Here is a 23,416-nt window from a genome sequence, read left to right as displayed (position 1 = left end):
TCGCCTCCGCGTCTGTCTTCTCCTTTCCTCCCTCAGCTTTCGCGTAATTCCCCAATCGCCTATCGTTTGCTACCGCTCCCGGAATATCGATCGCCCCTCATGGCGGAATACGAGGTCAAATATGAACCGAACGGCTATTATGGGGAAGCTGGTGCCTACGAGGTGGACGCTGGGGAACAAGACATCACATCTGAAGACTGCTGGAAAGTCATCAGTTCGTTCTTCGATATCAAGAAGTTGGCGTCTATGCAGATAGACTCATTCAACCATTTCATGCGCTCGGGTCTGCAAGATCTAGTCAATGAAAAGGGTGGTGTCACCTTGGACCATGCACAAAATGTGGATGAAAATGATCCGAATCCAGTTGTTATCAAGAGACATGAAGTCAAATTCGGCAAGGTCACACTCAGCAAGCCGAACCAGGTCGAACCTGATGGCACTACGACAGACTGTATGCCTCACGAAGCACGGATGAGGAGTCTGACATACGCGAGCCCAGTCTACGTTAAAATGACGAGAAGGACATACTACGCAAAAGAGCGCCCATGGGACGAAGACGACAAAGACTCGGGCGTCATGAAGGAGGACGGCACTGAGCTCTTCTGGAGAGAGGGCGAAGACGAAGATGACTTTGACAGTGACAAAGAGGTATACATTGGAAAGATACCCATCATGGTCAGGAGTATGACCTGCCACTTGGTGAGCGAGAAATTCCAAAGCGAGCGAGATCTCTTCGCATGGGGAGAATGTCCCTACGACCAGGGAGGCTACTTCATCATCAACGGCAGTGAGAAAGTGCTCATCGCTCAAGAACGAAGTGCTGGAAATATCGTCCAAGTCTTCCAGAAGGCAGCGCCTTCCCCGTTCACCCACCTTGCAGAAATCAGATCCGTCATCGACCGTGGCGCCCGTATGATGTCTCAGTGCACAGTCAAGCTCTTCCGCAGAGTGGATGGGCCCGATGGTACCAAGATCGACAACCCGATCCGAGTGCAACTACCATATGTCAAGCAGGACATTCCTCTTGTTATTGTCTTCCGAGCCTTGGACATAGTGTCCGACGCCGATATCCTGGAGAAGATCTGCTTCGATCAAAGCGATAAAGAGATGATGGATATGCTGATGGGCTCACTCCAAGAAGGTCAGGCCATCCAGGGTGCAGATCTAGCTCGAGATTTCATTGCGCGCCGAGGTAACATTCCGACTTTGAGAAGCCATGAACGGCAGAAGCATGCCACAGACATCTTGCAGAAAGAGTTTCTACCCCATATCGGACAAAGCCCAGATGCAACCGCTAGAAAGGCATTCTTCCTAGGCTATATGGTCAACCGATTGCTGAAATGCGCTCTCGGACGTGCGGAACCGGACGATCGAGATCACCTTGGAAAAAAGCGACTCGATCTTGCTGGACCTCTCATGACCAACCTCTTCCGTTTACAATTTGACAAAGCTACGAAAGATTTCTACAGATATATGCAGAAGCGTGTGGAGGCAGGCCAGCCCATCAATATCATGGCCGGCTTCAAACATCCCATCATCACAAGCGGCTTGAAGTATTCGTTGGCTACTGGTAACTGGGGCGATCAAAAGAAACTAGACAAAGCGAAAGCTGGTGTTTCTCAAGTGCTCAGCCGGTACACTTTTGCGTCTACTCTATCACATCTTCGTCGCACCAATGCTCCAATCGGTCGAGAAGGTAAAATTGCAAAGCCTCGTCAACTCCACAACACTCACTGGGGTTACGTTTGTCCGGCTGAGACGCCCGAAGGTCAGGCTTGTGGTCTGGTCAAGAACTTGTCTCTTATGTCGATGGTTACCAATACGTACGAGACTGCTCCTCTGGTGAATTATATCCTCACCAAACACGTCGAAGCACTAGAAGACTGGGAGCCTAGGTTGAATCCTCAGGCGACCAAGGTCTTTGTTGACGGTGTGTGGTTTGCGGTGGTCCTACGCGACCCGAAACGTCTCGTTGATGATCTCCGCAAACTACGAAGAAAGGGCGTGTTTGATGCCCAAGTTAGTCTGGTCTGGGATATTCGAGAGAAAGAGTTCAAGGTCAATGGCGACTCGGGCAGAATTGTCCGTCCCCTCTTTGTTGTTGAAACCGACCCGGCCTCAGAAAACCGTGGCAACTTAGTGCTGAACAAGGAACACATCAACAAGCTTGATCAGACTGCCTACCTGAAGGAAAGCGGCTTCCAGTGGACTGACGAAGTCAGGCCATACGGTTGGAACAATCTCCTCGAATCCGGCGTTGTCGAATACCTTGACGCTGAGGAAGAAGAGACCGCAATGATCATCATGACCCCTGAAGCTCTAGCCGATTCCAAAGCAAGATGGATGGGCATGGAGATAGAGGCCGAAGATGACCCTTTGAGGAGAAACGACCCCCTGCTCAATCCGTTCTCGCACACATTCACTCACTGCGAAATTCATCCAAGTATGATCTTGGGCGTCTGCGCCAGTATAATTCCATTCCCCGATCACAATCAATCACCTCGTAACACTTACCAGTCTGCTATGGGTAAGCAGGCTATGGGTGTTTTCCTCACCAACTTCGACCAACGGATGGAGACCATGGCAAATATCTTGTACTACCCTCAGAAACCGCTTGCCAGAACGATGGCTATGGACTACCTGAAATTCCGAGAACTTCCTGCAGGGCAAAATGCCATTGTCGCCATCGCGTGCTATTCGGGTTACAACCAAGAAGATTCCGTCATCATGAACCAGAGCTCGATCGATCGTGGTCTCTTCCGTTCACTGTTCTACCGGACCTACCAGGACTCGGAAAAGATAGTCGGCCATTCCGTGGTGGAGCAGTTTGAGAAGCCCACAAGAGCTGATACTCTTCGTCTTAAGCACGGTACATATGACAAGATTGACGAGGATGGCATTGTCGCTCCTGGTGTCCGCGTGAGCGGAGAAGATATCATCATGGGTAAGACCGCTCCAATGGCACCAGATGCCGAAGAACTTGGTCAAAGACAGAAACAGCATATTAAGCGAGACGTGTCAACACCCTTAAGATCTACGGAGTCTGGCATTGTTGACCAGGTATTGCTCACTACTACCAATGAAGGCCATCGGTTTGCCAAGGTCAGAGTTAGGACAACGAAAGTGCCTCAGATCGGCGATAAATTTGCATCTCGCCATGGTCAGAAGGGCACAATTGGTATCACGTACCGTCACGAGGATATGCCTTTTACACGAGAAGGCATTGTGCCCGATCTGATTATCAACCCGCACGCCATTCCCTCTCGCATGACGATTGCGCACTTGATCGAATGTCAGCTTTCAAAAGTAGCGACACTTCGCGGCGACGAAGGGGATGCCACCCCCTTTACGAAAGTCACCGTGACACAGATCTCCGAGTTGCTCAGAAGAATGGGCTACCAATCTCGAGGCTTCGAAGTCATGTACAATGGGCATACTGGGCGCAAGCTCGTCGCACAAGTCTTCCTCGGCCCTACCTACTACCAGCGTCTAAGACATATGGTCGATGACAAAATCCACTCCCGCGCTCGAGGACCAACCCAAATCCTGACCCGACAGCCCGTCGAAGGTCGTGCTCGCGACGGTGGTCTCCGTTTCGGTGAAATGGAACGCGACTGCATGATCGCACACGGTGCCTCTTCATTCCTCAAAGAACGCCTTTTTGACGTTTCTGATCCTTTCCGCGTGCACATTTGCGATATCTGCGGATTGATGACGGTGATTGCAAAACTCAAGAAGAATACCTTTGAGTGCAAGAACTGTAACAACAAGAATCGGATAAGTCAGATTTACTTGCCTTATGCGGCGAAGTTGTTGTTCCAGGAACTGTGGAGCATGAATATTGCGGCACGGTTGTATACGAAGAAAGGATAGGCGAGCATGGTGTGAGAGGTGGTGATCGGGAGGCTGATGCTAAGAAAGCGTCCAAAAAAAAAACCTAAAGGCATGTGAAATGCTAGCATTCGGGGCTGGATCTATTCTTGAGATCTTGGTACGCTAAGATGCATTTTTCGAGCGACGATTTCTCCGTCTGGAAAGGCGAAAATTGCGGCGCTCGTCGTAGGAGGGGACTCGACACAGCATTTTCACCGAGCAAAGCGATTCTCGGTGACTGAACGGGGCCAGTGGGTCAGGATCATTGAAAAACTCCAAGAACCAAGACGCGTGTATTGCAATCATCGAGTATCTACTTGTTTTCTGCAGAGTTTTGGTATTGCCTTTTATTACCACCACCGCCGTCTGGATTTTCGAGCCCCAGCTGGCCCTTGGAGTCGGTTAGGTTAACAAGGACTGGCCAGCTCGAATGAGCGAAGCGCCAGAAACAGAGCCAGGGGAAGGGGGGCTAAGCTAATTAGAACGCAAGAAATGTATCATATTTTATACCTCATCATCATCATTCCCATGCCGTGCCACGCCATGGCGTTCTTGCATTCACGAAACGAAGGGAAAGAGATCGCCCCAGTCAAAGGTCACAGGTCAGGTGATCTTCAGTTAGCTCCATTCGAATATGGCACCCCGAGGCCGATACTCGTTCTTTAACGCAGTTTGGACATTCTCTTTGGATTAAGTAAATTAGAGAAACAACACTGACGGGGTGGATCCAAGAATTGACCAGAGTACTTTGATTAAGGGAATCCAAGACATCGTATTATGTAGTGTTCTTGCACTGCTGCTCTTCAACTACCGCCCGATCTGAGACGGCGGTCCGTGATGATGATACTCTTCCGCGTGATGTTGTAACTCCTCTTTATCAGGCAACGGCTTCAATGCATCGATGATCCTATGTGCCAGCCCGGGCTTTTGTTCGCCCTCGGCGTATGGATGATGCGCCGTCAGTCCGCCGATGCGGTCGAGATGTTCACCTTGTTCCGAGATGGATTTCCGGCTCTCAGGGTTGTGAATAGGGTCATAGGGTAGATGGGTCGTGGCAGGGTCAATTGCATCCGGCCCAACGCTACTTCTCCTTGAGCGAGGGGGTTCTGGTGCCAAGTTGGTGGCTGCAGGCGTGCTCCTGCTGGCCGTAGTTGCGGGTCCGCGTGCTGGATCGTCCTTAGAGAAGGGATTGTATGATGGCTTCTGAAGGCCGCCGCTTTGTGCCTCGTACGAAATTCTAGCCGGCTCGTGGGATGCAGCAGCAGCAGTCCCGGCTACGGCGACACCTGTGCTTCCAGCGACTCCAGCTTCGGCAACATGATGGTTGTCATGCTCAGCCTCAGCCTCATGATGCTCGTGGTCTTCGTATTCTTCTTCTTCACCGGTATCCTTGTTCTTGCGGCGCCTGAAGATTCGTTTCAAAAGACCTGGCCGCTTCTCTTCCGGCTCCTTGTGAAGCTTCGTGTGACCTGATTCATCAGTTGCCGTTGCGGGAGGCGGGTGTTTGTCCTTGTCGTGGACCTCATATGCACCAGCGCCAGTTGCACCGGCACCAACAGCCGCGGCAGCAGCAGCTTTCTCACGTTCCTTTTGCTCACGCTCGAGTTCCTTGCGATGGTGTTGTTCTTCCTTCTCTGCAGCTTTTTCTCGGGCTTTTTCTTCCTTCTCGAGCTCTTTCTGGTGAAGTTTCTCTTCCTTTTTGAGCTCCTTTTGATGATGCTTCTCTTCCTTCTTGGCATGTTTTTCAGCCGCCTTCTGGTCCTTTTCGAACTGCTTCTGTCGGGCAGTCTCTTGTTCCGCCAAATCCTTCTGTCTCTGAGCGTCCTCCTCAAGCCTGTCTTGACGTTGGTTATACTCATACAACCCAGCCGCTCCAGCTCCAGCTCCTGCGATTCCAGCGAGCGCAGTTTCCTCCTCCTTTTTGTGTCTCTGCCGTTCTGTTTCTGCTGAGACTTTATCTTGACGCACCGTGTACTCAGGTGCGATGGTTGCTCCACCCTCAACATTTGCGGCTCCAGCACGGGCAGCCTCCTGTTTCGCTTTGTCTTTCTGGGCTTGAGCTTCCAATCTGTCTTGGCGTTGACTGTATTCAGGCACGACGGACGCTCCGCCACCAGCAAGTGCAGCATTGTGAGCGGCGGGATCTTGATGAACTGGTTGGCTTGCAGGCGTGGGCTTGGTAGCACCCTCTGAAGGAGGACCAGCCGCAGCACCTGGGGTCCTAGCAGGGGCGTCGTCGCGCAGAGGCCTGTCAGGACTTGCTGTCTCTCTTTCACTATCTTGCATGACATAAACACCAGCTGCGGCTGTGCCAGCTCCAAGACCTGCAGCCGCCAATCCTGCATTCCGACCGACATGATCTCTTTGGTTCCGCTCAGCGTCGACTGAAGTACCACCGACTGGCGGATTGATCGGTGCAGGAGAATCTACGCCTGCTGGGTAGGCTGTGGTTGGAATACTCTCCTTCCTCTGATGCGATGGAGGAAGCCCTGAGCGGCTTGGGGCAGTGTAGGACTCAAGACCTGTAGTAGTGGTAGGCTGATCAGGAGTGTCTACGACGGCATGCGGTTGATCGCCCTCTGCTCTGGAAGCAGCGGCCGCGGCACCACTAGCAGCGGTTCCTAGGCCCACTGCACCTAGGATCTTTCCTATTGTCCCAGATCTCTTGGGCTCTTCCGAGCTTGACTCCGGACTTCCTGGAGTACCTCTTGTGGCAAACTGAGCTGCGGTGGCCGCATCAGGCACCTTTGTCCTCTCAACTTGACCGTATACCGCTAATCGTTCAGCTGGTGATGTCGTCGTGGTCAAAGTCGAAGGATTAATTGTGGTGGCATCATGCGCTGTCACGTCTTTGGGAAATGCTCCTGGGATATGGGAAGCTGGACAGGTTAGGGGCACGGACTCTCCAGGGAAAGTTCGGAGCGATGACATACTGCTATAGTCTTTGTCCTTGTGAAATGCGTGCGCTGCGGCTGCTAAGGGGCCACCCTCCGGTACACCTTTGCTTGACAGGTATGAGTGTTCTGGGACTCGATAAGTGGTGGGATCCTCGGATCTCGAGTCAACCACATTTCCAACGGTATCGCCTTTGGGCAGTGCATGGGAGCTGTAGGTCGAGGTCTCGCCAATAGCAGCGGTACCAGAATCAGGACCTGACTTGGGCTGCCTTGCATCGGTGTCTGTAGCTGAATTAGTAGGTCGATAAGCACGATGCAGGGATGTGGTTCGAGCAAGGATGAACGCACCTAGGACGTATCCCGCGGTTGTATTTTCCTGAGAAGCAGTTGCGTCCCCCGCAGGCTGGTCCTCTCTCTGGGGGAAATGAGAACCTTGTCCTGTCAGTCGACCAGTCGGTCCGCTTTTCTCTTGGGTGTCTCCTTTGTCCCTGGCTTGCCTTGAGCATGTATGAGGCGAGGGAGAGCTAGAGCGGATGAGAATACGTACATTATGGTCTTGAACTTGTCCATTCAATATAGGATTGTTAGAAGTCGTCGACGTGGGCCAAATGCAGGGGAGAGAAGGCCATCAACTAATGACGCTACACATGGAAAAGAAGAAACAAAAAGAGAAGCCTTGGAGGAGATGGGAGGTGAAGGTGAAGCTGTGCTTCGTGAGCCCAGTCTGAGCTGTTCTCAGTGGTCTGCGCCATGGTTTCGTGGTTTGCGTCATAACCTGAAACTCTCGAACCACAACACGCATCATGGATCCCATGACACCAATGACACCAATAACTTTACGATCTGGGGGAAGCTGTTCAAGTTTCAAGCCACAGACTGAAGGCATTGAGCTGCTCATTGGGCAGCGGGTGCACTAGCCACTGGCATTTGGCCAAACACCAAGTGGTGTCGGTGGGTGCCAATTTGTTCTTGAATGAAGTCACACACACACACTCACTCACTGCCAGCATCAAAGGAGGCCATTTTTGGGCGATCAGATCTGAAGAGATGGGCCAATCGCCCCAAGTGGCAACCAAAGAGCCTGGGGGAGATACCTACTTGTATATATGTTTGCACATCATTGGCCTTTTTGACATGGATTACCCGAGACCAGGTAATCATTGTGTTACTTGGAGCCTATAATGGCAGTGATGGAGATGGCCACGGCCAGAACCGGGGCAAGGCGAACAGCGGTCACGTGATAGTCATGGCGGCGGCGACGGGGCGTTGAGCGAGATATCGCCGTCGTTGGCTTCGTCGTGGCGAACTGATTCTGGACTCTGTCTGCCCTGCTCCAACACTGGACCGCTGACGAGATTTGTCTGTCCGTGGAGTGATACATACGAGCGAGAACTTTATCTCCTGAGAAAGTGAGAGGCACACCGAGACACCTTATCAGCAGAATCAAGTCGCTCATGCACGTCGGGTGAAGGCCATGGCAACAAGCAGAGGTTGGAGGAGCACGCTTTGGAAGGGAGCCACGCTACAGGTCCTCCCCAAGGACTTGGAGGCTTGGAGGCCTCCTGCTCCGGCGGCCTGATAGGGCTAACAAGTACCTAGTAAGGGCAAGTTAAGGGCTAGAGGCCAGGCGGCCAATGCAAGGGGCGGGCAGTCGCCACCCAACCATGTCCAGCGAAATCCGCCTGCGCCAGAACAAAAACCCCAAGACCCGGAACAAGCATCTTTCTAGAAGGTGTACCAAGTAAAGGTGACACTGGCCCTGCCCGATCGACACTCATACGCAATCTGGTGCTTGCGGAGTATATGGGTGTTTTGCTTATGGCGGGCAATTTGTTCATGCCAACACGTTGCATTGCAGGGGCCCGGCACCTCCTGCCAGCTTCGTTTTCTGGAATCTCTCTGCCTTTGCCCCCGACCGCCAGGCACTCTACCGAGTAGGGATGGAGTAGTGAGGTAGGATTGGGACTATCAGGACCACTTCTCACTGCAGCCAACCTCAGACCTGATCCATTCCGAATCCACAACAGCAAAGACCTATCGGCGGAATCGTCGGATTCTGCCACAAACTTGACTGCCTTGGTTTCTGTTGCCCGCTCCACCCTCCTCCGTCTCGACCCTGGTCCATACGGGTGCCTCGCCTCCTCCCGGCCTTCGCGATATGCTACTTCCATATGCTACCCGCCATGCTCAGAACTGCGATAGAACCCGTCGACGATGGCGCAGAGTGGATACTGGACCGCTGCATTGGGAAATACTGTACACGCAAGAACAGGGTACAAGGGCACAGCACACAGGGTACGGAGCACGTCTCATCCCAGCTTTCGACCATGGCGACACACTGACCACGCCTATCTCCATATTCCTCCCGGCCCTCCCCACTACCTTGTGCCAGATTTCAGCATAACCATTGTGCCCGCCGCTCGTCATTGCTACCCATAGGTCCATGCTCTCCTGATTGTGTCTGATATGCCGCCGGCCACCACAGTTCCACTTCTCTCTGATCCAGCCTGATGGTCTCCTTATGAGGCCTCTGTGGTCCTTTCCGTCCCTCCCGCCTTCCTGTCCTCATCGTTACAGTATCGACCCAGACTGAACCTCCCTTGCCTTGAACAGGGCTTATACATGACCCATCGACACACGGTTCCATTCAGAGTCGAGTACTAGAATTAGACAGACACTCCGTCAGCGCGCACCCGACCATTATTCCTTTCTCCCTCCATATCGCACATGCACAATGGGTTTACGAGTAAAGTTACGGAGGACTTTTACCTCCAAGAAGAATAGCACGGGAAGTGAGACGGGGCCCAATGGTGAAGTATATTACACAAACCGGAAGGACATTGAATACTATAAACCCAACGAGATCCCAAAGTCCAAGTACCGGGGGAAGGTCGATCCCCAACATCAAGCCTCCCTGCAAGCCTTCTCCCTTGCAGACGCCTTCTCATCCGCTCGGAGACGGACCTCGCTCGCACTATCAGGCACATTCTCTCCTGGTGGTACGAAATCACAAAGTGCTGCGGCCAGTAGAGTCCACAGTAGAGCTGCAAGTCGGAGGCCTTCGGTGCAGGAACACCCTCTGTCAGCGCTGAGAAATCAGAGTGGTGCGGATTCAGAAGGCAGTGGTAGTTCTTCGGACAGCACGAGCAGGCAGAAAAGTGCTGCTGCCAGTACGGCGTTTGATGCAGATACTGCAAGCAGTATGTTTTCCATTTGCTATCTCGATCTCCCGCCATCAACTCAACTGACCTTTTCGCAGCATCGCTCTCAGACCAAGCTACAGCGGTTCCCTCTGCACCCGCCGAACCGAATAACAAACTCGCTCAGCATGACAGCGGTATCCATATGCCTGAGTTGGCTGCTCTGTCCAAGCAAAGTACCGACCACGATACACCATTTACAGCCGAGGAGCTCGAGCAAGCCATGACGAGGGCTACGCTGAGACCGAGGGATTTTGGCGACAGAGGAATTGGTGTTGCCTTATGATAGGAGAAACGTGGGAACATGATGGACAAATGCTGAAAGATGACGAGACGAACTTCACCCGACCATGGGAGGACACGGCACGAACGAAGCAATTTACATGGGCACGAACTCGAAGGTACAATACTGCTGGAATCCCGAAACCATACCCGCGCTCAGTAAAGGACAGGAAACAACAATTAAACAATAGCATTGTTCAGACACGGGCAGTCAGCATCCAAAGATATCTGAGCACTGGGCAGCACCGCCTTTCCCGCATGATATGGGACATAGACCTGGGTACATCATTTCTCGGTGTTTCGGTCCTGAAGCATGGCACGGAGGGATGGCTTCTTCCACACCCCTTTTCTTTTTTGGATTTTTATTCCAAAAGGTCTACGATTTCATTTGAAAACAACAATTCCACGGGCAAAACTTGGGTATAGATTCTGATCGGACGTTGGCATACTGGGCTGGAGGTGTGTTTCTCTTCTGATCGTCCCCAGGGCTGGGCTGGCTGCGCAGGCTGTGATGCAAAGCGATCGGATCGGGCGGAAAGCTTTAAAGACATCCTGCTGTTACAGTGAAGGGGACCTTGTCTTTGGTGACGGTAGCAATGGCTCCCTCTCTCAATCATACCATTGGCTCTATGTCCAAAACAGTGGCTACGTTGTCACACTGTTCCTCAGCACGTTTCTCTTCGTTTATTCTTCGTCTTCGTCGGACTCGAGATGTCTCCGAAGACTGTACACCAGAGAGGGTTGGACCAGATGGATGACTGATAAATCATGGATAAATGCCGGCTTCAAGTCGTCCAACCTCCCATGTCTCATGCCACCAATCTCGTGACCTTAATGCTGGTACTTTTGTAAATCCCTCTAAAGACCGCAGATTGTCCAGCAAACGTGTGAAGCGATGGGTCCCAAGTTGTTATGTCTCTGTGTCCCCATTTTAGACAATCCAACCGCATCCGTCCACCAACTCGGCCGGCTTCGTGAAAGGCACATATCCTGGTAATGCGAGAGCTGCCGCAGTGTCCTGGCCGCGTAGCCTTGTAACGAATAATCCCCTCTCTCTAGGGTCTGGGGCTCTCCTGGACTCGTACTGAAGATTCGAAGTGATTGACCTGTCATAGTATCCCTTCCGGTAGCGGGACATTCTGGACAAGTTGACAAGTGAAATGGTCGGTGGGTTAGCATCTCGTTGGTAACTGCTGGTTCAATCCGGTACCAACGGGCCCGTAATCCATTGGAAGTTCCTTGATGGTAGTGAGTGGTCCCAAATGCGTTTGGATTTGGACGTGATGGGCGCTTGTTAGATCGAGACCCGGAAGCCGCGTAGAGGTCGTATTTGCGGGATCTAGCCTCCAGTTGGATGCCTCATTTGCTCTGAGACGTATAGCGGTTGCTTTGCTAGCCACCCATGTTGACAGGGGGTTTAGGACGTCGCATCACGTAAAGTCGTGTTTTGTTTCTGTCCTTCGTCCGGCCCACACGGGATCGGATTTGGAAACCAGGTCGTTCATTCCGCATTTTCGGTGTAGCCAGTATTCTCAATCATCGGTATGTGTAACAGCCATGTCCAGCACCTCCAGTCTCCCTTTCCCTTTCATCTCAGCGGCAATAAACTCGCCCAGGGTCTTGAACGCTCCCGGCTCCACGAATCCAACAACTTCCCACTCCTCGCCCAGCACCTCTTGGCTCTCTACTTGCTCGACAAAGGAGAGAATGCGATCTTTGATAGTGCCTTTGCCGTGATCGGCCCCAGCGTCTTCGCCAGCCTCTGTGCTTGTACTCTCAACTTTGGATTTGGCGGCTTGTTTGGCGATGTTGGTGGGACAAGTGATTCGCAATCTCATACGCGCACGCATGACGGGGATGGGCTGCCATGCGATCAGGGCGCGAATCGCTTCAAGAGCCTGCTGCTTGACGGATTTATTGGTCACGACCCCAGTCCATGTTGGCATATCGCTCTTCTTGCCCTTCGAGTTACCTCCAAACGCGGACTCGTTGTCATCGTCGGTCATAGGCGTTGCTTGCCCACTCGTCTCGCTCGATCCCTTTGGTGCAGCAACGGCCTTCTTGATGCCTTCACCCAAGTTCAAGTTGCCGAGCTTATGACCCAAGGAATCCTGCGAGGGAACATGGCCTCCCTGTTTAGAGAGAACATCCAGTCCTTTCTTGATCATGCCTGTAGTGTAGACTCTCTTTGTCTGCGGATCGACGAGTCTCTGGGCGACTTCTTCCACAATCTCCCTCTCCATTCTGTCCAGTAGTTCCTTGCGCTCATTAGCATTTACTTGGATCTCGCCTTTTTTCAGGATTTCTTCAATGATGGCGTCTTTCCAAGACTTCTCATCCTCCCCCTCATCTGTTGTAGATCTCCCTTTGCCTTTCTTTCCTCCCTTTCCACCGCCTTTGCCTCCATGCGCTGTTGAGGATTCTTGTTTTTCATTCTGTGAGGGCATAGGCCATGCTTTGATTAGTTCAGCATTCGGGGCAGTTTCGCCCTTTGAAGCGTTGAGGAAGATGGTTGGCACTTGCAGGACGTTATCGAGGTCGGTCTCGGTTCCTGACCGGTATTCGAGAAGTTTGTTCTTGTAGCATGCAAGCTCGAAGCGTTTCTTGCCCTTCTTATACCGAACCAACGACACATTGGTCAGTTTGATCTGGTTTGCGGGCTGCTGGATCGGCATGTTAACGGTAGTAAGTCTGTCTGAATTTCTGTAGAACCACTGTGAGAGAGGAAAGGGACAGATTCAAAGGAAAAACTGGCTGGTGTTGAGTCACAAGCGGACTGTTGCTGGTTGGTCGACTGCGCTGGAGACTGCAACAACGCGGAGCTTTCCATAATTTTTTTTTGGAGAAGCGCGACTGCGGCTGCGACTTCTCCATCTCTTGCCTACCATCCTGCTCATTGAATGCTCAGTCCTTTAGGTCAGCTTTCTGTCCTCCCTACTACTCAGCCTTTCAGTCCGAGATGCTGGAATCGAGAAGCCACGTAGGTACTGTCACCAAGAAGCGACTGCGATACATCTGTGCAGAATGTCGACACAATGTGTTCCTTTCAGCCTTCCTAGGTCACAATCGAAGACAGAGACTCTCGACACCTAGAAACGCCACGCGGCAGCTCAGACAGCAGAGGAGATCATTTAATACATTGAGCTCTTGTCTGGCATCAATAGAGACCTCCCAGCCTTCCCAGCCTTCCATTGACGCCTTTCAAGATATCACTTTGGGTCCCGCCGCCGCCACCACCACTCGTTCCTCTTCTTCACCGGCCAAGAATCCCGTTGCCACATCTAATTCTTTCATTCGCAGCCATCTAAGAGCCTGGAGCGCCGAGAATAACAAGAAGAGGAGGAAAGAAGCAGATGCAAACAGCGATTCACTCCAGCTCAAAAGGCTAACTGTATTGCCCAACTCTTTGTTCATCGAAGAGGCAAGCCTCGCCGATAACACTTTGGGCGAGGATGAAGACTTGGGCGCAGGCGATCTCCCCGAAACATGGGAAGATGCAGTGGAAGGCGGCAATGTCCCTCATCTCGATCCGGGCGATCTGATCTGGTGGCAGCCTGGCAAATACACGGCTGGCGCTGGTCGCTTTGCACGTTCACAACTAGCCGTCTTCTTGGGTACCCTGGGCTGGCAGCGTCAGTATTTGCTACTCGACGGTCGCTGGGTCGTTGAAAAATCCGTCCAGCAGCCCAGCCCTAGATTCAAGGAATTTGCTTCGCAACAAGAAGTGGACCAGATCAGGAAGCACTTGCCAGTCAAACCACTGGAGATGCAGGCCGCAGACTTCGAGGTCAAGATGGGCTACAGCTTTGCAGGCGATATCCCCTCCGCCGACGCCGAGACTCTAACAACCCGGCTTGCTCGGTTCATCGACGATATGTCCACCTGGCGGCGAGAGAACCTTGCTCTTCTAGATTCGCTCTACGAACGCATTGCCGACGAAGAAAGGTACATCTCCCTCTCGTATGAGCAGGTCGTAACCAAATTGCTGGGTGTCAAATACTCCGAAGTACCTCCTGCGGCCCTCTTTGCCATCTATAGGACACTCCGAAGGAAGCATGTTGCTCAAATCACCGTCCTTAAGAAGACCCACTATCCTTCAGCAACTGTTGCTATTATGCCCAAAAGACTGGCGCAGTGCTTTGATCAAGTCTGTACATGGGCTCGAGAATATCAAGAGGCCGCCGCCGCCGCCGCCATGGGAAAGGATGTAACCGGTGCTCTGGCGAGCAATCCCCTCTCTTCCTTCGTTGCAAAGGCGAGGCGATTGATCCTCAAAAGCCGCGCTCTGCGGTCTCCCACCACGATTGGCAGTCTTGGTCCCAGCTCCATCCAACCTGCAGATCTTGGAAACGGCAAAATTCCCGTCAAAGACAACGAGGAAACATTCTCGGAAGAGGACAAGATGTTTCTAGAGTTCCTTTGGGACTGTTATGTTCGTTATCCCCCTCCGGATAACAACCGAAACCTTGCCATTGCTTCTCTCATCCTCCGGGCGATCGGTGCATACCCCAAGCTTCGCCTCGACCAAAACATGGGCTGTCTTTTGCTGCAAGAGTTGGGTACCCTGCCACCATGGTTTCTTCGTTCCGACCACAATGTGACCCTAGAGATTCCGGGCGGCAGAGCTAGTCACGACCTGACCCGCATCTACGACGAGGCGGACCTCTTCTGTCACAGATTGGGTCTCAGCAAGACACTCGATCATAGGTTACTCGTTGATTCGATGGCACCTTTGCGCCACAGTTTTGACCATCTCCCGGTTTACTGCATCGACGCTGGCGAAACAAATGTTAGAGAAGACGGCTTTTCTATTGAACCCAGCACCGAAATTCCTGGAGCATACTGGATTCATGGACATGTTTCGCACCCTACCGCGTTCATTGATCCAGAGCACATCATAGCACAGCGAGCCCTGAAACTCACTGGGAGTGTTTTTCATAACACTTACGTTGCACGTATGGTCCCTGACAGCTTTGCTCGAACGTTGTCCCTTCGTTCTGGTTCTCCCGCCATCACAGTCAGCACCCTATTAACAGAGGCTGGCGACGTGGTAGACATCAGGATTCGACCGACCACGCTTCGAAACGTGATTCACCTTTCCAACGCTGCTGTGGAACATATTCTGGGGAAACCTGAATACGAGGCAGCCACGCTGTCATTGGGGCCACAAGCTGGATTACCCCCGAAGTCTTTGCAACAGGCGGCCCCTGCAGATATCGAAAAAGCTCGTGCCCACCTGTCCGACCTTCAAATGTTGGAAAAGCTTCTTCTTGCTCGAGAGGAAAGTCGTCGGAGGAACGTGGCGGTGGCGCCTGATTGGGAAGTCCAAGGAAGCCTTTCGACTCAAAGTTACGTCCACATAAGAGGCAGTCGATTTGATGAAGAGAGTCTTTTCCGGAGTCAACAATACCAGGGCGATCCTTCAATCAGAATTACAGTATCTCGGTATATGCGCCTGAATCGGGTGAAAGAAATGCCGCAGTACGTTACCTTGACAGCCTTATGTGGAGACCTCGTCGCAGAGTCGGCCGGGAAGTGGTTTCAGGATCGCAAGCTACCTGCATGCTTCTTTGGCTCGTCATATACAGAAGACTTTCCCCCTTCCAAACTTAACAAATTGGGCCGCGGCGAGCATGCAGAGTATCCGTCAGGCAAGCTTTCATCCTCGCCTATACCACATGTCCACAAAAGCCATCAAGTCCATCTATGGTTCAGCAATCCTCTTCGACGTTATCCAGACTTAATGGCCCACTGGCAGGTGGATGCCTACCTGCGAGCGGAAGCGAGTGGAGCAATCCAGCCGGGTGATCCGGGCGATTCGGGCGATAAGCTGAAGCTGCCCATCTCGAAGGAAAAGGTCGACGAATTCATAGTAGAACATTCGCCTAGAATGTATGAATGGGCGCGTGAGATAACGCGCGCCGAGAGAAGGCATTGGATCACACAAGCACTGTTCCGAGCGTTCCACTTCAGGGAGGCAGAACTCCCTAACGTATGGGATGTTAATGTGACCTCAGTGAATTCTACGCGAACTCGTCCTGATGACAGTGGGCTCAGGGGCGTTCTTCTACCTTTCAATGTCTACGCAGTTATTCTGGCATCAAACGAGGGCTGGGAAAAAGGAGTGAAATTTCGTTCCTTTTTGCCAGTAAAGCTGGAACTTGTCGACTTGGTCCGAAAAACAGTGGTAGTCCGCCCTGTTGGTCAACCTAGCGAAACTTATACTCAATCCGGCGCCATTCACATCGCACCAAAGACTCATCCTAAGCCGTCAAAAGACGCTCAATCGTATGAGGCAGCATCGTCAGAAGTAGCACGCACTTCGGAACACGCTGAGTCCACATGAGAAACCAAATTCCGCAAAGAATGCTAGCGGTGGGAAGAAGGGAGCTGAAGTCATGACCTGAGTAGTTGCGAAGTTAACCTTGTCGAGCTTCTATGTTGTCCGACAGCTAGATACTTTCCTACAAGCAATGGGAGCGCCCGTTCCTCGTTCAGAGACCTTCACATGACCGCGGAGAAAAGAAGTTTGATGATCAATCTCCTTAAAAGACCCCAGGGGGGATCTCGAGGGCCCCAGCTTTCGATATGGAATCCGGATGAGTGTCTGAAGCCCTTATACACTCTTCTCCTCCTTGTCACACTAATTCTGAGCCAAGCTACCAGCTCGCCATGTAGCAGGTAGTCGGCTCGAATCCACGATCGAAGTTTCGATGCGAGGAAAATAAAGACTAGCAACTGTTGTAGGAACCGCTGCAGGGCATCCTGGTACCGCGAGGTCTCGTCGCGGTAGTGTTTGAGCGACGCCAGTGTCAGCGTTGGACGCTGTTCAGCGATTCGACGTACAGATCAAACATAACGCTCTCTTGCCCGTCTCGCTCCAGGGATGGCCGAGTTGACCTGTGTTGCTCTTGTCTCAGATATGTAAATATGAGGCCTGCTACAAGCTAAATGAAATTTCTAGCTAACCCTAGCCTGCGGTGACCCGAAGGGGTTTCAGACTGACCAGTGTTTCCACGCGAGATAGGCTGGAACATTCTTCATATCGCGGATGTTATCTTCTCCAGATCAGCTGGCTCCCAATCCATACCTACCTGCGTATATACCACATCCCGTTCTTTTTCCCTCTCTTCTCGATCATTCGCGTTGCTCCCTTTCCACGGTAGTCGACTCTCTGCTCACTCACAGCACGGCATCTTACCAGATCTTTTTGGGATCCACGGGGATTTTGTTGCTCTTGGTCGGCTCTAACTCAGGAAGATTGTCCACGTCCAAATGCTCGTACACCGTCCCACTTTCTCTCAACGCATCAGTCACGACTTGCATATAGCCCAGGACCTTCTCCTCCGTCAGTCTCCGGCCGACGATTTGCACTGCAATCGGGAGGCCCGCCATTTTCGCGCTGTCGTAGTACTTGTACGCACCCCTTTCGACACCATTCGCTGGCCTGAAGCCCTTCGGCAGAGCATCCTTTTCTTTGTCCACCTTGGCGACGGGGATGATACCAGTTGTGTAATCCAACAGATTCCACAAAAACGTGTACCCACAACTGCTCACCGCCTCCTTCATACACCCATGCGGCAGGGCCGGAGTAGCGTTTCCGGGACACAAGATGAAATCAAACTGCTGCGCGGGTTGATTGAGCCAGTCGAACCACGTCGCCCTGAAAGCTTCGCGTTTGGCAACCCAACGCCACTGCTCAAATGCGCTAAGGGGGTGGAAATAGCGAAGAATGGATGCCCACACTGAGTCACGCCGGATGTAGCGCGTGAAGAGGTACCACAGGTACTTGACAGCTCGAGGCAGGGACATGTAGAAATTGATCTGCGCCGCACCTGGGTCGTTAGATTCGCCTGTACGGAAGAACGATCGGAAAGTTTTGCCGCCATCAGCGCAGAGCAGCACACTAGCGATTTGCAATCCTTGGGCCGGGGTGGCAGTGGGAGGATAGGAAGAGACGGGGATTTCGACCACTTGGTGGCCGGCGGAGCGGAGGGCCGAGGCTGTGACATCTAAACCACGAGCGATCGCTGGGGCAGGAGCGCAAACGCCGTCTGTGGTCATCAAGCCGATGCGCAGCGGCTTCTTTGCAAGCGTCTCATCGTAGAGTTCCTGGCGCCAGGGAATAGGGTGGACAGTGTAGTCCACTTCCCACGGCTTCATACCGATGAAGGCCCGCGTGAAGTAGGTTAAATCATCCAATGTCCTTGCCATTGGAGAAAACACACTGGGGATCCCCTCCTGGCCCGGCATCGACGTATTCATGCCAACTTTGGGCCATCTGCCAGTTGAACAGCGGAGGGAATTAATCCCTGACCAAGCTGCAGGGGCACGCACGGAGCCCGCGACGTCCGAGCCGATTCCAATCCTTGATCCATTCAATGCCAAGAGCGCGCCTTCGCCGCCTGTACTCCCACCGGGCGAGTACTTGGGATTATGCGGATTCTTACACACGCCCCACAGATCGTTTGTGCTCTCGAAGCTCAACAGCGTGATGGGCAGCGCCGTCTTCGCGTGAGGTATCGCTCCGGCTCTTTTGAGAAGCTTCACCATGACACCATCTTCGCTGTATGGTTTGAAAACGTTACGCGAGTATCCCACGCTCACGTCGAAACCACCCACGGCGATGGAGTCCTTGAGAGATACGGGGATACCCGCGAGCGGACCCTTGAGGTTCACATCCTGGTCATTCCGCGCCCACGATTCGGCCTCTGGCAAAAGGATCTCGGTGACACAGTTTGTTCGTTGGTGTGCCACGGTGGTGGTCTTTCCATAGGTGCGGAGGATGTCAATGGGTGATAAGACGCCATTGTGGACGTCGCGGACTAACTGGGCAATCGGAGCGTTGAGGATGGAGCGCTGCTGGGAGGTGAGCGGACCTTTGTAGGGATCTGGGAGAGAGTCGAAGCGAGCGTCGCGCTGGCGCTGCTTGATGACGCTAGTAAGAGGTCAATATCCGACATGCTGCCAGATAGGCACGGTTGGGGGAGAGGTGTATCAAAACTGAACTGACCAGGCCCGGCGGTGCTCAAAGTAATCAAACGGCGGATACATGGCGACGGTTTTACATGGTTGCACCCGAGGAGGGATGGTGCTGGTGTAAGGGAAATATGTAGCACGGCAGTTGTTGGTCCCAGGTTAGGAGTTGAGCGGCTTTGCACTCTGAGAGCAGATGGAGTCGAGCAGTTGAGCAGGTCACGCAGTGGATGGAGGTCGGCAGACGCTCCAGGTGCCGCTCTTTGCCGTCTCTATGCTGCCAGCTCTGATTGGGGTGTTCGCTTGTACCTTCCATATCGGGCCTGGCCACCATTTCACCACATTGGATCCGGGTTTGTGCAATCCGAAGACTGGAAGAGCATTGCTCGATTGAATACCGAGTATGCTACATATCGATGCGGCCCATGTTCACGCAGCCACTTGGTCAACGCCAGCGCCTCCCTTGTCCATGTATTTGCGTGGGACTAGCTTATATCTGGGGACTCAACGGCGATCAGGAGACGCAGATCGAGCAACGACAACAGGCGAATAGGCATCTCCAAAGGGCTCATCATCCATGCCATAGCGTAGGCCAGCATGGCCCTCTGTTCGAGTGCTGCGACTAGCCCTTTCCCTCTGCCGGACCCTGTGGACTGTGTGTTAACGCCTGCATATGGCCCAGCGAATGTACAGTTGAGGAATCAATTACCATGGGAGTCTCGGCATGGGTCGTGGGTTCTTGCTGTAGATGAGCAAAGCCGGCATGTCCATCGCCGTGCATGGCGGTCTCAGGGTGATGAGCCTGATCCATTGGCGGCGCCGATAGCGGGCCATAGAACATTTGCCGAGTATGATCAGAGGACATTGCATCATGAGAGGCAAACTGAGCTTGCCACCAATCGTCGTACATTGGGGGATGGTACATCATCGGCGGATGCACCCAGTGATGAGCGGCTTGGAATTCTTGAAAGTGCTCAAGTTGAGTAAACCCATATCCCACATTCGACAATCCTCTTTGATTATCTGCGCTAAATGAGGTTGAAGCGGCGGGTGAGAGGCGTTCCTCCTGCTGGAAGCCGTGCTGTCTAGGTCGATTCTGGACATTGCTGGCAGAGGAGTTGTTGAAAGCGGCTGTAGCTTGAGAAAACGGGTGGTCTGAACTGTGTTGCCAGGTGGAATGTCGTTGCATGGAGCTGCCAGGAGATATGTTGTTTAACTCAGGTTTTGGTCTCTTATCGGCTTGCAACTCTTCCTCGAGGCTTGATCTTCGGCGACGCTTAAGGCCTGAGATATCCTCCTTCGCCTTGTCATCCAGGTCACAAGGTGGAGCCGGAGGGGTAACATCGTCAGTGGCTGTTGTGGCGATTGTTGGAGAGTGTTCAAGTTCTCTAATTCTTTCGACAAGCAGGCCCAGAGACTCCAGGGCCAGCTGCGCAACTCCAGAGGCCTGTCCGGCTTCCGCAAGGTCTCTGAAGATTTCCAAAGTTCGCTTTACACGCTTCGAACCTATGCCCACGCCCACCTCTTGACGTATTGTAGCAATGCCCAACATAACTGTGGCGCAAAACACTCCAAAGCACCGTGGCCAGGATGAAGCGGTTCTCGTCGGGTCGAGGCCGTGGATGCTGTCGAACATCTCGGTAATCATTCGAGTACATTTCAGCAAGTTCCTGTAGTTTGCTTCTCTGGGCAGCTTGCGTTGATTCGGCATCGACCGCAACGTCTGACAATGCAAAACCATGAGCACTAGTTGGACATCAATGTGGTGTTGAGTGACTGCAATGCATAATGGTGCGTCAGACCAGGCGTTGTGAGAGAGGGGCGGCAGCTTCAACTGCAGTTGGTATAGCCGACTCAGATCTGCCTCCAACATTGTCTCCCTCGCCTCAGAAAACATCGTTTGCTGGTCGTTCTTGTCGCTGTTGAACCGATCCAAGACTTCAATCATGTATTGTGAGAACTCAAAGACGTTCTGCTGCAAGCCCTCCTCTTCCTGCCGCCAGGTCCTTGAAAACGGCGTGGCAACGCCGTGAAAAGGAGCGATAAAGGGACGGCGACCCAGGAGAAAGCTGAGTTGAACGTCAAGCTCCACGAGAAGCCAGCAGAGATAGCGGCCAGGTTGCAGATCTTCATCAGTTCCAGCTGTGGCTACGCTCACATTCACATTCACTGCAAGGATCAGTCAAATATTCTTGACGGAGAATGAGACTTTACTCATGCTTACAGCCAATGATCTCTGCATCACGGACAAGACTCGGAAATGCAGCCCAGGCTCGCATTGCCCTCCCAGCAACAAGTAGGTCTCGAACAGACTTGTATTTCATATAGAGCGGGCGAAGATTGGATGGAAACTGGAAATCGGAGTCACTCGTCGATTGATTCAGTCGGGCGAGGTCAATCACTGGTTCGATATCGGCAGCGTGCCCGTTCAGACTGAACGCTTGAATAGGCCGTATACAGTCTATGATCTCCCTGAATCGTCCCTTGGTAGGCAAAAGTAACTTGAACTGCGCAGGCAGTTAGCGTTTTTGACATCGACAGATTCGAGGACCGTCATACTTCATCCACACTCCTGGATAACGAAAAGATTCCACAAAAGTTTAGGGCACCCTGCTCAACGCTTTGTCTCGAACCATGGGCTTGCCTAGGCTAGCTTCTTTATCAGCAGTGCTTGTAGCACCACGGGCAGTTGCCCCATTACTTACTTGATTCCTCCCCATTCTTACAGGGAAGGCGACGTAGAAGCATTCGGGCTTGTCGCGCTTCCTTTGACAGGTTGTACAGGGCATGCCTCCCGAGCACTGTGATGAGAATCAGCCGCAAGATTGTTGAACTTGAAGGGACTGTATCCTACTCTTGATTTGCTGTCACGGCAGGGCTTACAAGAGTTCGCCCGCCGTTTGAAGGATGCCAATGGTCGAGGGGCTTCAACTCCTTGTGCGGACAGAGTTCGGGTGTTAGAATTGTCCATCAGCATCATGGTTTGTGTCACCAATGCCTCGTCACTGAGGCGAGCATACAGCCGTGGCGCGTGCATCTTTTCCCTTTCGATATCGGGCGTGCGCCGCGATATAGCAAGCACGACGCGTGATCGTCGATATGGCGCAGTCAGAATAGCAAGTCTCAGGACAGCGACTCGCAAGAAGCGGACAGTTCTCCCAATATTTGAAGACGAAAATTGTCTTAAACATGTATCATTGATTCGACGACAATACCGCCAATAGATGGGATCCGAAACGTCGAGGTGATGGGTTGACAACCTAACCTTTGGTAACGTAATAAGTATAGAATGGAACCCGCAGATTCCAGTGAAGACTGGAATCCCCCTTGGAATAATTCTGCAATAATCCAAATTCCAAGTGGTAAAGGATTGTGCAGCGGTGGAGAGATAATCCCGACCGAGGGTGGATGCTACCGATCAGAGTTCCCAGGATATTTGCTCCAGACCCTGTGGCAATAGGTGGTAGCATTAGACTGCGGCAGCCCTCAGGATTGATGAAAACAAAGCACTTAAGAGGAATCGAGAGAAGGACGACATTGGATTTCAAGATGTTGGAGGGAGTGTAGATTAATCGTTCCCCAGCAGCATGTAGCCCGTCCACTGCCGAATCGAAACCACTATATCAGTTGCAGTGCACTCAGGCGTGCAAGCCTGGCGAGATGTCACTTGAGGAAAGGCGAAACATGTTTCCATTGGGAATAGCCACCAAGGGCCCAGAGACTGGGTGGCCATCGTCCTTCTCGCCAATGCTGAGTGCTAGGCTGAATGCCTATGCTTTTTCTGCATTTGTTAGGGCCAATGCCGCTGAACAGGGGCAGCGATCAAACAAGCGAGAAATGGTTGGCTTTAGGGTCTAGTGCAGAGAGACCGGAGACCGCTGGTCAGGATTGTAGTGTGCATTATGAAAATAATTTGAAGACAAAAGGGCAGGATCCCTGTATCTCGTGGGATGTTCGCCTACAAGTCTCGCGGCATCTTTCCCCGAGCCTCGAGCATGCACTGCACTTTGCAATGATTGGTCTAGTGCCTCCTCGGCGCTCAAAGGGGGGGAAACAAGAGCGTGTTGACATCACCAAAAGGGTCTGGTCCAAATGACCCAGATCTTCCGAGGCTGTGATGAGCAAACACTTACAAATACTCTTTGAAGACAATGCAGGGTTTGGGTCGTGAACTAGGTGGTGATGGAT

At 52.5% G+C, this 23,416-nt stretch overlaps 7 protein-coding genes across 7 annotated transcripts; 3 read left to right on the top strand and 4 right to left on the bottom strand.

Annotated features, from left to right (window-relative positions):
• Positions 1-99: 99 nt before the first annotated feature.
• Positions 100-3,873, top strand: Z519_10884 (uncharacterized protein; the record flags this gene model as incomplete). The annotated part of the gene is made up of 1 exon (XM_016768599.1): positions 100-3,873. One exon carries the CDS (start codon positions 100-102, stop codon positions 3,871-3,873), a length of 3,774 nt encoding a protein of 1,257 aa, XP_016614986.1.
• An 807-nt stretch (positions 3,874-4,680) lies between these two features.
• Positions 4,681-7,340, bottom strand: Z519_10883 (uncharacterized protein; the record flags this gene model as incomplete). Its single annotated transcript, XM_016768598.1, has 3 exons — positions 4,681-6,752; positions 6,807-7,258; positions 7,318-7,340. The coding sequence occupies 3 exons, from the start codon at positions 7,338-7,340 to the stop codon at positions 4,681-4,683; spliced, it is 2,547 nt and encodes an 848-aa protein (XP_016614985.1).
• Positions 7,341-9,504: 2,164 nt separating this feature from the next.
• On the top strand, positions 9,505-10,256 carry Z519_10882 (uncharacterized protein; the record flags this gene model as incomplete). The annotated part of the gene is made up of 2 exons (XM_016768597.1): positions 9,505-9,970; positions 10,030-10,256. The coding sequence occupies 2 exons, from the start codon at positions 9,505-9,507 to the stop codon at positions 10,254-10,256; spliced, it is 693 nt and encodes a 230-aa protein (XP_016614984.1).
• A 1,528-nt stretch (positions 10,257-11,784) lies between these two features.
• Z519_10881 (uncharacterized protein) lies at positions 11,785-12,927 on the bottom strand (the record flags this gene model as incomplete). The annotated part of the gene is made up of 1 exon (XM_016768596.1): positions 11,785-12,927. The coding sequence occupies one exon, from the start codon at positions 12,925-12,927 to the stop codon at positions 11,785-11,787; it is 1,143 nt and encodes a 380-aa protein (XP_016614983.1).
• Positions 12,928-13,211: 284 nt separating this feature from the next.
• On the top strand, positions 13,212-16,598 carry Z519_10880 (uncharacterized protein; the record flags this gene model as incomplete). Its single annotated transcript, XM_016768595.1, has 1 exon — positions 13,212-16,598. The coding sequence occupies one exon, from the start codon at positions 13,212-13,214 to the stop codon at positions 16,596-16,598; it is 3,387 nt and encodes a 1,128-aa protein (XP_016614982.1).
• Positions 16,599-17,449: 851 nt separating this feature from the next.
• Positions 17,450-19,306, bottom strand: Z519_10879 (uncharacterized protein; the record flags this gene model as incomplete). The annotated part of the gene is made up of 2 exons (XM_016768594.1): positions 17,450-19,190; positions 19,266-19,306. The coding sequence occupies 2 exons, from the start codon at positions 19,304-19,306 to the stop codon at positions 17,450-17,452; spliced, it is 1,782 nt and encodes a 593-aa protein (XP_016614981.1).
• Positions 19,307-19,850: 544 nt separating this feature from the next.
• Z519_10878 (uncharacterized protein) lies at positions 19,851-22,265 on the bottom strand (the record flags this gene model as incomplete). The annotated part of the gene is made up of 5 exons (XM_016768593.1): positions 19,851-21,397; positions 21,453-21,735; positions 21,788-21,877; positions 21,934-22,029; positions 22,083-22,265. 5 exons carry the CDS (start codon positions 22,263-22,265, stop codon positions 19,851-19,853), a joined length of 2,199 nt encoding a protein of 732 aa, XP_016614980.1.
• Positions 22,266-23,416: the final 1,151 nt, after the last annotated feature.

This window comes from Cladophialophora bantiana (genome assembly GCF_000835475.1).
Source record: "Cladophialophora bantiana CBS 173.52 unplaced genomic scaffold supercont1.20, whole genome shotgun sequence".
In the NCBI taxonomy this organism is placed as follows: Eukaryota; Fungi; Ascomycota; class Eurotiomycetes; order Chaetothyriales; family Herpotrichiellaceae; genus Cladophialophora; species Cladophialophora bantiana.
The sequence above is the reverse complement of the archived record's forward strand: the minus strand, read 5'-3'. Positions and strand labels throughout refer to the sequence as shown.